General features: G+C 51.5%; 1 protein-coding gene across 1 annotated transcript in view; it reads right to left on the minus strand.

The window, feature by feature from the left end:
* Positions 1 to 1,485: 1,485 nt before the first annotated feature.
* LOC125486983 (protein FAM102A-like) overlaps positions 1,486 to 13,184 on the minus strand; it is a 21,035-nt gene continuing 9,336 nt past the window's right edge. The window contains exons 6-10 of the mRNA XM_048616692.1: positions 11,056 to 11,166; positions 9,362 to 9,545; positions 7,871 to 7,992; positions 5,482 to 5,551; positions 1,486 to 3,701 (exon numbers count right to left, since the gene is read on the minus strand). Of these exons, the coding sequence (XP_048472649.1) occupies positions 3,656 to 3,701; positions 5,482 to 5,551; positions 7,871 to 7,992; positions 9,362 to 9,545; positions 11,056 to 11,166 (533 nt within the window). The 3' untranslated portion in view covers positions 1,486 to 3,655. The remainder of the gene's footprint in view (positions 3,702 to 5,481; positions 5,552 to 7,870; positions 7,993 to 9,361; positions 9,546 to 11,055; positions 11,167 to 13,184) is intronic.

Genomic DNA, 13,184 nt, shown 5'->3' on the forward strand with positions numbered 1-13,184 from the left:
ATCCTGTACAGCCATAACATGACCAAACACCACCTTCACTACCCTATTTACCTATGACTCCACTTTCAAGGAACTATGAACCTGCACCCCAAGGTCTCTTTGTTCAGCAACATTCCCCAGGACCTCACCACTGTGTATAAGTCCTGCCCTGATCTGTCTTTCCAAAATGCAGCACTTCACAATTACTATGGTATTTCACTTTTTCCCCTGCTCAAGTTATTGAATATTTAATAAATTGTTGAGTTGTTTGTTTGAGATGCCAAACCGATGTCTGGAATTAATTATTTACAAAATATGGGACTGGTCATTCCAAAGTTTGGTTAGGAATAATTGGAGTAACTTGTGGGGATCTTTGGCAGTTTTTGTTTCACTGTGCTCTCAATACAGAGGTAGAAGGGCTGATTTAACTCTGGTATAATCTCGGTCAGAACAATACACCTTAACACCCAAGCCAATTGGAATTGTGTTCCCAAGCACAGTCATATCGGGCAAAAATGGGAAAGAATGCTCACAAATCCAACTATGTTGTACACAGGGATTTGTATGTTTAATTTTTCATGTTATTTACTGTGATTGAGTTAGTAACCTCCTGGGTGGATGAAGTTAATCATTAATTTGTAAGCATTTAAGTATCCATGGTGATTTCTTTTAAAGCAGTTTTTCAAGCCCAGCTTTAAAATGAATGGGTTTTTGTGCACTCATAATGGACTTCGGCTTATCTTATAAATTTGGTGACTCAGCAAGCTATTTAATTAGGGGAGGCAATGGCCTAGTGGTATGGACTATTAATCCAGGGACCCAGGTAATGTTCTGCTAGACCCAGGTTCGAATCCCACCACGGCAGATGGTGGAATTTGAATTCAATAAATATCTGGAATTAAGATTCTAATGGTGACCATGAATCCATTGTCAATTATCAGGAAAAACCCATCTGGTTCACTAATGTCCTTTTAGGGAAAGAAACTGCCATCTTTACCTGGTCTGGACTACATGTGACTCCAGGCCCACAGCAATGTGGTTGACACTCTGAACTGCCCTGTGAGCAATTAGGGATGGGCAATAAATGCAGCCTAGCCAGCAACACCCACATCCCGTTAATGAATAAAGAAAAAAAAAATAAGGGGTCACTGTCTCGGGATGGGCTATTTCAGACTGAGCTGAGGAGAAATGTCCTCCCTCAGAGGGTGACGGCAGTGAACCCATGGATCCCACTAGCACAGAGAGCTGTGGAGGCCGAATCCCTGAATATCTTCAAGAAAGAGATGGATTTCTGGTATCGAGGGGTGTGGGGAGAGCCAGTGTTAAGAGGATTGGCCGCGACCATGTAGAATGGTGGAGTGGGTCTGATGGACCGAATGGCATACTCCCTGCTCCTATTTGCTATCTGTCTGCTCCCCCCACCCCATGACCTTTGACTTCCACAGATAGGCTAAAACAAATGCAATGGACTCGGAAAATCATTGAACATTCACGACAAGACACAACTACCGTTGAGTATCAAAATATATTAAGATTTCCAACATTTAAATATTTGCAACCCTGGCCACACAGAGTACAAATGTCAGTTTACAGTCCTCCTATTAGATTGTTGTGCATCGGTTCCACCATAAAGGTACTTCAATTCTGCCTTTTAAGGAACATCCTCTATCTCTGGCAGATGGCCCTGCAGAGTGTGTGTGTTCCTCCACGGTGATGCCCATCTCCTGTGCCCAGAAACCAGGCCGTTACTTGTCAGAGGGTTGGACGCAGATTAAAAGCAATGCCGCTCCCTTATCCGTTTCGAACCAGCTCCAGTTGTGGCTTCCAATTAATTACTTTTCTGGGACGGTACAGAACACCAGCCAAAAACAGAGACGAGAAGTCAAAGTTTTCTGTCTTACACTCATGAGGACTGAGACATGAGAGAGGGGGAGAAAAAGACTTCACAAGGAAACAAGGTCTCTTGCAGCTTGGGAAGAGGATCCTGATCCGTTGAAATATGGCTTGACAAGGAAACGTGGCAGAAACTAACTGTTTTAGGACTGAGATGAGGAGAAATGTCTTCACCCAGATGGTAGGTGAGCCTGTGGAATTCTGTGCTACAGAAGACTGAAGGTATGACTTCAAGAAGGAGTTGGATGTAGAACTTGGGGCTAAAGGGTGTGGGGGAGAAAGCAGGGAAAGGGGACTGAGTTGGATGATCAGCTGTGATCATATTGAATGGTGGAGCAGGCTCAAGGGGCCGAATGGCCTATCTCTTTAGTGTTAACTGTGTCTCGATTGCTGGTAAAGTCTGGATGATCAATCTTAGATTCTTTAACACCCAAGGACTGTGATATGGCTGTTCGCTAAACGTCGTTAAATATATTTGTTGTGGTGAAATGAGCTGGGGGAAGCAGGCACTGATTCAAACCCCTCTCCCCACCCTCGCCTGGCGATATTCTGAAACCAGGCATGTCACCGCTAAAGCTGTTATTTTGTTTTCTTGCTTTCTTCCTGAAGAACATAAGACAAACAGCTTCAACCCACCAGCAATGTGTAATGTAATTTTAAGAAAGGATTGTGAAGGATAGGGGCGTTCGGTATAACTTCAACTCCCCCTCTCATGCGGGTGACACTTTGGTTCTCTGAAAGACTGGCAGATGTGGATAGATATTTTGAGGGGGAGGAAACGACTTGCAGGGACCAAGATCCAGGGAGGCCGGTGAGATTGCGAGCATAGCTCTAGCAAAGAGCTGGCACATGTATGAGGGAATGAATGGCCTCCTTCTCGCTTCCTGTGGGCACTGATGCCCACAGCAGCAAACCCAGGGAGCCCAGTGTGACGTACCCGGAGAGAGAAGGCTGTGTCAGGCACACACATACTCGTGCACAATTATACGCGTGCTCACAGACACGCACGCGCATGCACACACATACGCTCGCACAATTATACACGTGCTCACAGGCACACGCACGTGCTCAAACACGCACACACACACGTGCACATGCATGCACACACATACTCGTGCACAATTACACTTGTGCTCACAGACACATACAGACATACACATGCTCTCACACACACAGACACATCTCCATATCTCCTGAAGTCACTGGTCCTGCCATGGTCAAACTGGGCATTTCTCCACTGGAGCCCACCAACACCTGCCCCACTTTCACATGCCAGCAAGAGGTGCCAGCACACAGAAGGGGCAACTGTCTAAGACATGGTGCCCAATGCCACCAGCTCAGCATTTTGCCACATGGTCCAGAGCGAGTCGGGAAGGGGAGTTTCAATTGGGAAAGCTGGGTGGACAGGTGGACCCTAACCCTAACCCCATCACAGGAGAATGCGTGTGGGATAGGGGTGGGGAGGTGACAGGGAGAACTGGAGCCTTCACCAGTCAATAAGAATCCTTTTATTTCCCTGGGCCCAACCTTGTCTCTGAAAGGGTCTCAGAACAAACTATTTCTTCACCTCAAGGTGGGGGTTGGGGTGGGGTTGAGCGGATCTTCCCTACGCTTTACCCCCACCGCCGACACTCCCATCCACCCCGGGTCATCCAGCAGTCCTTGCCGGTACCAAGCCTGTCACCCATCCACTGTTCTACTATCCTGCCATTAGAGGGCAGCAGCTGGCTGGAGATTCTGGTGGAGCCCAGCGCACAGTCCAATCCCACACTGAGCCGTCACCTCAGCGACTCCCAATCACCACTGGTATGTAGTCATTCACGGCCTGCCTGTGGAGACAGAGACAGAGAGAACAAGTGGTGAGATTTGATTGATTGTTGTCCCATGTACCGAGGTACAGTGAAAGGTTTTGTTTTGCGAGCAGTACAGGCAGACCAGACCATACACGGTGCATTAGGGTAATAGAGCAGGGCGAGGAACACAATGTTACAGGGAAGGTGCACAGAGAGTGAGAACAATATTAACCAGAGAGATCCATTCAGAAGCCTAATAACAGTGGGGAAGAGGCTGTTCTTCAACCTGTTGGTGTGTGTGTTTAAGCTTTTGTATCTACTGCCTGATGGAAGAGGTTGGAAGGGATTATAACCGGGGTGGGAGGGGTCTTTGATGATGTTGGCTGCCTTCCTGAGGCAGTGGGAAGTGTAGATGGAGTCAGTGGGTGGGTGGGTTGGTTTGTGTGATGGACTGGGCTGTGTTCACAATTCCCTGTAGTTTCTTACAGCCCTGGGCAGAGCAGTTGCTGTACCAGGCCGTGATGCATCCAGATAGAATGCTTTCTGTGGTGCATCTGTAAAAGGTGGTAAGAGTCCTTAAGGACATGCTGAATTTCCTTAGCCTCCTGAGGAGGTAGAGGCGATGTTGTGCTTTCTTGACCATCGCATCAATGTGGGTGCAACCAGGACAGATTGTTGGTGATCGTCGCTTGGGAGGCAAGCAACAGCTTTATCGGACAAAACTACGAGGGGTCCAGGCAGAGCAGAGCAGAGAGAAACTCTTCCCATTGACTGAATCCAGGCAATTGGTGAGATAAGCAATGGAGGTGGGAGGAAAATCTTTCTTTTCTAAAGCCCAGCTAATAGTGAGGACCTGCCCACAGCCTGTGGGGTTGGAAGATAGATTCGATCTGAACCAGGGAAACGGGAGGCTGGGCCTGGGTAGTCTACCTTAGCAGGGGGCCAGTGCGGGCACAATGGCCTCTTTTTCGTGCTGTGACCATTCTGCAAAGCGTCTGCCCTGCATTATTGCAGCAACTCGAGAGGAGGAATCCAGCAGATCTAGACACAGAGCCACGTGGAGGAATGCACAAGGCAGGAGTATGATGGAATACCCCCCTCTTGTTCCTCGATGGGGGCAGCTCGAACAACACTCAAGAAGCTCGACACCATCCAGGATCCTGCTCATTTGGCACCACTTCAAGGGGATGTGAAGCCAGTTTGGATGGAAATAAGTCCTACCTCTTTCCCTCGCTATTCCTTGTCTATAGATCCTCAAGAGTTACCTCACTCTGGGACAAAGTAGAAATTGGGAAATAGTGGAGGGGCACAAGAAGGCTCATGGATGATTTCAATCTGCAAATTGACTGGAAAAATCAGATGGGCAAAGGGTCATATGCAAGAGGAATGAGTGGAATACATCACGAATAGTGTGTTAAGATTAGTAGACTGCAAACCCAGCCAGGGAACAGGCTGTTGTAGATCCAATCAATCTGTTGTAGACCTTCTATATCCTTAGCCACTTCCATCCAGAAGGACAAGGGGCAGCAGATACATGGGAACACCAGCCCCCTGCAAGTTCCCCTCTGAGCCCCTCCCCATCCTGACTTGGAAATATATCGCCGTTCCTTCAGCGTCGCTGGGTCAGAATCCTGGAATTCCCTCCCTAAGGGACATTGTGGGTCAACCCACAGCACATGGACTGCAGCGGTTCAAGAAGGCAGCTCACCCCGACCTTCTCAAGGGGGGCAACTACGGACGGGGCAGTAAATGATGGCCAAACCTGTGAATGGGTGAAACAAACAGCCAGTACAAGCTACGGGGTGGGATGGTGTACCTGTTGGTGAGCTGACACCCGCCGACTAACGTAGAGCCATCACGGGCCACAAACAGCTGTAATCCGCTCTCTGGATGGGAACACAAAAACAGACAGTAGTTAAAGGTACACATAACAGTGTGGATGCTGTATTCATCACCCTGGCTAATACCCAGCAGGGTACACAGCTCCATGTTATACTGTCGTCCCTGTAACTGAGACCAATCCACGTCAACCCAGACCCTGTCACTGAGACCCTCTCCCCTTTGCCGAGACCCCCTCCCCATCGCCAAAACCCCCCCATCCCAATCACCGAGATCCCCTCCCCATCGCCGATAACCACTCTCCTTATTGCTAATACCCTCTCCCGTCACCGAGACCTCTCCCTGTCACCGAGATCCCCCCCTCCCCATCATGGAGACTCCCCTCTCAGTCATCGAGACCACCTTCCCGTCGCCAAGACGCCCTTCCCATTGCCGAGACCCCCTCCCCGTCGCCAAGACCCCATCCCCATCACCATCACCGAAATCCCCCTTCCTCATCGCCAAGAAACCCTCGTCGAGATCCTCACCCCATAACTGAGACTATCTCTCCATCCCCGAGCCCCTCTGCCCCCAACACCAGGGGGACCCTATCACTGTTGAAGTCAGTGGGTGAGGGCGGAGATGTGGAAGATGCGTCAGACCCGGCTGAGGGCCCTGTCAATAACAGAGCTGGGGAATCCTCGGTTGTGGGGGAAGCTGGATGTTTTGGAGGGGGTTGAGGGGCAAGATGGACATTTTGGAGGGGGGGGAGGGGGTTGAGGGGGAAGGTGGACATTTCGGAGGCTCTCTTGTCGAAGTTGGCCTCCTCTGAACAGATGCAACGGAGATGGAGGAACAGGGAGAATGGAGTGGAGTCTTTACAGGAAGGAGGGTGCGACGAGCTACAGTGCAGGTAGCTGTGGGAGTCAGTGGGTTTTTAACACAAACTGGGCGATCACTTTGCAGAGCTCCTCCATTCTGTCAACCACAATAGACCCTGAGCTTCCTGTTCCCTGCCACTTTAACACACCACCCTGCTCCCTGGCCAACATCTCTGTCTCTGACTTGCTGCTGTGTTCCAGCGAAGCTCAGTGCAAGCTGGAAGGACAACACCTTATTTCCCGCTTGGGGACCCTACAGCCCTCTGGACTCACTATCGAATTCAATAACTTTGGAGCCTGATCCCATCCTTCCCTGTTTTTTACCGAGCCCCACACTGGTTGATATGGAGTTGCTTTTAGCAAAGCACCGATTCTCACATTCTCCTCAGCTAGTTATCATGGCATATGTACTGCAATCGTTACAGTTAACCCAACCTCTCCCACTCTCGGCTCTCATTGTCACTTATTCAGCTTCTCTTCTGTCCTGTCTTAACATCAATAATCCTCTTGTCTGCCTACCCCTCTCATCCCCCTCTCTGTCTCTCTGTCTCTCCCTCTCTATCTATCTATCTATCTCTCTCTCTGGGCTCCATCTCCACATATCTGCTCACCCCTGCCCCCAAGAACACCGCCCCCTCCTTCCTAAACCCCACCTTCAGTTAAAGACCACTTTTCCCCAGCTGCTACCAATTCCTAATGAAGATCCACTGGACCATAAACATTAACTCTGCAAACGTTGCATTTGCCTTCCCTATCACCCACTGAAGTTGGATGCTGGCTTTCTGAGATTCACACACGAGGACTCCCAAATCCCTCTGCTTTCTGCATTCTTTCTCCATTTAAATAATATTCAGCTCTTCTATTCTTGCTGCCAAGCCTCACATTTCCCAACATTTATTTTTCATCTGCCAAGTTTTGCTCACATGCTTAACCTGTCAACAACAATCTACACACTCTGGGTCATCCTCACCACTTATCCTCCCACTTATTTTTATGCCATTCACAAACCTGGTGGTGGTCGATTCTGTTTCCTTGTCCAAGCCCCTCAGGGTGGAGCACAGAGGGTGGAGGAGAGGTTTGATTGAGCTGGGCAGGGTATTGATAGGTTTAGGTGAGGGAAGGGAAAGGAAGCTGGTCCCATTGGCTGGTGGTACAACAGGGATACAGGTTTCAGGTTTGGGGGTAAGAGATGTGACGTCAGGCGAGGGGTAGAAAGACCATGTTGATGCAGCGTGTGGGAAACTCACTGTTCACGGGAAAGGAGGGTGAACAATTTCAATCAGAGATTGATGGGAATAAACTGGAGGGTACACTGAGTAGGGGAGGGTGATAGGTATGACAGGATCCCTCCCAAGAGGGCTAGTATGAGCTCAATGGGCTGAAGAGTCTTCTTCTGAGCCGTGATGGCTCTATCTTAATCCCCCTCCAGAGGAGGTGTTGCCCAAGGACTCCTGAGCTGTAGAATGTTCCCACATGGAGTTCCAATGTCTGCCAGAGTTTCCCTACCTTCGGAATCACTGCAGTCGGTAAAGTCCTGAGTCTGGATAATACTCTCCACAATGTCATCGGCATTGACCCTGGTGTCATTGACCCATGATGGATAGTTCTCAGGAGCCTGATTCCTCCGCCTGTAACCACACAGTCGCAGAATTATTACAGCGCAGGAGGCCATTCAGCCCATTGTTCCGGAACTGGTTCTATCCCCCAGTGCCCAATCTCCCACATTTCCCCACTATCCCTGCGCCCCCCCCCCCCCCCCCCACCCCGATCTATCCAAAATCCCCATCCAATGCCCCTCTGGAATGCCTCAGTTGAACCTGCCCACCCCCCCAGGCAGTACATCCCACACCCTCACTACCCACTGGGTGAGAGAGTCTCTCCTCACTTCACCCTCGCTTCGTTTGTACATCACTTTAAATCTGTATCCCTCTCGATCCTGTTCCTTTTCTGAGCAGGAACAGCTTCTCCCTCCCTCCTCTGTCCAGCCCCCTGCTCGGGAATTGGAAAGCCTCTATCAGATCTCCCTCTCAGCCTCCTTCTGTCCGAGGGGAACAGTCCCATCTTCCCCAATCTATCCTCATCGCTGACATTAACCATCCCTGGAACCGTTGCTGTAAATCGCTTCTGCACTCTCTCACTCTCTCACTCTCTCAATCTCTCAATCTCTCTCTCTCACACACACACACACACACACACAGACACACACACAGTCACACACACTGACACTGTCACAGACACACACACAGTCACACACACTGACACTGTCACACACACACACAGTCTCACACACACTCAGACACACACACATACACACACTCAGACACACACACACAGTCACACACAAACACAGTCACACACAAACACTGTCTCTCACTCACACACACACACTCACACACACACACAGTCACACACACACACTGTCTCACACACAGTCACACACTCGCACACTGTCACACACACACTCACACACAGTCACACACACACTCACACTGTCACACACACACAGTCACACACATTGACACTGTCACACACACACACAATCTCACACACACTCAGACACACACACACAGTCTCACACACACTCAGACACACACACACAGTCACACACACACTGTCTCTCACTCACACACACACAGTCACACACACACACTGTCTCACACACACACTGTCACACACACTGTCACACACTCGCACACTGTCACACACTCGCACACTGTCACACACACACTCACACTGTCACACACACACAGTCACACACTCGCACACTGTCACACACACTGTCACACACACACACTGTCACACACACACACACTGTCACACACACACACACACTGTCACACACACACAGTCACACACACACACACACACACACATTCACACACACACACACAAACTCTCACACAGACACACACACACACACAAACTCTCACACACAGAGACAGACACACAAACATACACACACACTCACACCCCCTAACCCGGGAGCGCCCCTCTTACCTGCTGTGTCGCTCGGATGGCCAGATGGGGAGAGGGGGCTTCTCGAAGCTCAGGTCCCTTGCTACACCCTCGATGTCGGCCGCGCTGCTGGGCCCCGAGGAGAAGCCACTACTGACGGACGACAGTTTGCGCCTCCTGGTGGGCTCCGAGAGGCTGACACCCTGGGAGTGCTCCATGCTGTAACCTGGGGGTGGGGAGTGGGGAGTGGGGGGTGGAGAGTTGGGGGGTGTGGGGGGCGTAGGAAATGGGCACCATATTCATGTGAAACGGCACAGTACAGTTCACCCACCCTCACACCGCAGCCATTCGGCCCATCAAATACTGCACCCGCCCAACCAACCAACCAAACAAACAACCAACCAACCAACCAACCTTGCCTTCCATCCCTTTACCCTCCCACCACCTCCTCCTTCTGCCAATGGGACTGGGCATCGCTGACATCTTGCTGCCCCTTCCCTCACTGCCCTCCATCTGTGGTGGGCTCCATGCCACCGACAGCAGGCTGTGAAGAGACGGCCCCACTGCTGTGGGTCCTGCGTAGGCCAGGCCGGGTTACCAGGGCAGATATCCCTCCCTCAAGGGCAGTACTGTCCATGATACGAGTTTGTAACTGATGGTCACCAATCGCTCAGCCCAGTCCTAACTCACCGAGTTCAAACTTCACCAGCTTCACACAGTGGGGCCCGAGCCTGGGACCCCAAGAGTTAGTGTAGAGCCTAGGTCCAGCGACAATCCCACCAGACCGCTGCTCCCCCCATCCATCTAGCTTCCTCCTCAATAATTCTCAGTTGTAGGGATCCTACGGGAGCTCATTTCCCTCCAGGTGAAGAGTGAATGAAGACAGTGAGGAGACTGGGCCTCTAGTGGAAGGAAGTCCAATTGGACCATGGAGAGCTGGACGAGGAGACAGGGAGGCTATTACCTGCTGAGGCGTGGAGCAGGAACCGTGGGGACCCAGTCCCAGAATAAGATCGTTTTGGAGTCAGATGGGAAAGGGCCCATTCACTCGGAGGGCAAGAGACGCGATCAGGGTGCAGGAGCTGGCCATTCTGCCCCTCCGACCTGCTCCCATCACTCTCTGAGGAAGACAGCCCCAAAGGCATGCAAAAGAAAACATTTCCTCCTCCTCTCGGTTTTCCAGCGAGAGCTGAATCCTTGGAATTCTTCGTGCGTTTGGCAGCGGGGGGGGGGGGCGGAGAAGCTCAGTCACTGACACCCAGGACAGCGATGGATCGATGCGGAAAGCTCGGAGGGGAAAGGGGATATTCCGGGAGAAATGGTGTCGATGTGAAAGGCGAGCGGACACTGATTGACGGGTCGACTGGCCTCCTGCGCCCCTTTTCCTCCCGAATTGTTCCCCACTCTCACACACGTCTCCTTTTTTGGGATGGGGGGAGGGTGTTACAAGGCCAACTTTGGGAATCTTCCTCATTGTCCTCACACCTCCCAACAACAACTTGAAGTTAGGCGGCACCTAATGGGACACCGCCGAGGTCACCGAAGGCCGAGTTGGTCAAACAGGCCGGGGTCAAAGGGCGTAGGAAAGGCGCAGGTTGTAAAGCTACTGAGCCCCATTGAGAATGGCTCCAGGCTCTCCTGGTTACCCTTCTTCCCCCTCCCCCTCGGATCCTCCCCCAGCCCGAATTGCCGGTGTTTTCCGCTGCTAACGGTAGCCGTTCCTGAGATTCACTCACCGGAAGCCTTGGAGTGCTGACTGTTGATGCTGGAGGGTGAGCTGAGAGGCTGGCACACACTGGCAGAGCTGTCTGGGGTGCTGATCGCGCTGTCTGCCTCCTCGCCAACACCTACCGGACCAGAGGGAAGGACAACGTGAGGAGGGATGGTGGGGTGGTGGTCAGAACCCGACACGGGAGCTCCAGGCAGCTCCCGGCTCCCCGGCCGACCGAACAGGCCCACTCCCCAAACCGCAAACCCACTCGCCCTCCAACCCCCGGCAACATTTCCAAACACCTCACCCGCAGGTAAATCTGTCCAAGTGCATGGTGTAAGGGATCTTTCAGAGCGAGGTGAGGAGGTTGTTGTGGTCCCGGCTGGTGGGATGCCCCAGAGGGGCAGGAAAGCCAACGTTTCAGGCCAGGACCCTTCACTAGGACTCCTGACCTGCCTTCCCTGCCGTGTTCCTCCAGCTCCACACTGTGCGTTATCTCTGACTCCAGCATGTGCAGTCTATCTCTGGGATCCCTGGTTAAGTCAGATCCCGGGCTAAAATCCCACAAAGAACTATTTAAAAAAACTGGCTTTGATGGATCATAATTCACTTCGTTGTAAATGAAGGAGGTGATCTCTCACTGGAACATGAGCGGACAACACCAGGCTCTTATGGCGCGGTGGTAGCGTCCCTACCTGTGAGGCAGGAGGCCCAGATTCATGTCCCACCTGCCCCAGAGGTGAGCAATAACGTCTCTGAACAGGTTGATTGGAAGATAAAATGAACACAGTGCTGTGAAGGACAGAGATCACACAACACCAGGTTGTAAACCAACAGGTTTATTTGAAATCACAAGCTTTCAGAGCCTCGCTCCTTTCACATGACGCAGGGGCTACGCTCCAAAAGCTTCTGTTTTCAAATAAACCTGTTGGTCTATAATCTGGTGTCGTGAGACCTCTGACCTTGTCCACCCCAGTCCAACACCAGCATCTACACCATAATGCTGTAGGGTCACTCTGGATTTAAAATGTTCACAGTATTTCTTTCTTTCTCTCTCTCTGCAGAGTTCATAGAATCATAAAATCCCGACAGTGAGGAAACAGGCCATTCAGTCCAACGTGTCCACACCAACCCTCAGAGCATCCCACCCAGACCCATCCCCTTATAACCCACCTAATCTACCCATCCCTGGGCACTCTGTGTAATTTAGCACAGCCAATCCACCCTAACCTGCACATCCCTGGGCACTACGGGACAATTTAGCACGGCCAATCCACCCTAACCCGCACATCCCTGGGCGCTACGGGACAATTTAGCACGGCCAATCCACCCTAACCTGCACATCCCTGGACACTATGGGACAATTTCCCACGGCCAACCCACCCTAACCTGCACATCCCTGGGCACTATGGGACAATTTCCCATGGCCAACCCACCCTAACCTGCACATCCCTGGGCACTACGGGACAATTTAGCATGGCCAATCCACCCTAACCTGCATACCTTTGGACTGTGGGAGGAAACCGGAGCACCCGGAGGAAACCCACACAGACACGGGGAGAATGTGCAAACTCCACACAGACAGTTGCCCGAGTCTGGAATTGAACCCGGGTCACTGGTGCTGTGAGGCAGCAGGGCTAACCACCGAGTCACCCCTAAAGTTTTCCTGGTGTTGTCCAGGTTTTATTTTGTCGTTTCCGACCACTGCAGGATGTTGGCTCTTATTATCAGCACAGATGGCTTCTCATCTATTAATACCCTCCCTTGACATCCCAATTGATCCCCACCCAGTCCCCATCTGGGGGAGGTGGAGTGGCAGTGTCTGACCCACTGTCTCACCCAGCCCTGGTGGGGAGCCTGCAACACACACTCACACACACACACACACACTCACACTCACACACGCACACACTCACACACGCACACACTCACACACGCACACACACACTCACACTCACACACTCACACACACACTCACTCTCACACACACACACACACTCACACACACACACACACTCACACACACACTCACACTCACACACGCACACACACACTCACACTCACACACTCACACACACACTCACTCTCTCACACACACACACACACTCACACACGCACTCACACACACACACGCACTCACACACGCACTCACAC

This window comes from Rhincodon typus, chromosome 35 (assembly GCF_021869965.1).
Source record: "Rhincodon typus isolate 14 chromosome 35, sRhiTyp1.1, whole genome shotgun sequence".
Classification (NCBI taxonomy): Eukaryota; Metazoa; Chordata; class Chondrichthyes; order Orectolobiformes; family Rhincodontidae; genus Rhincodon; species Rhincodon typus.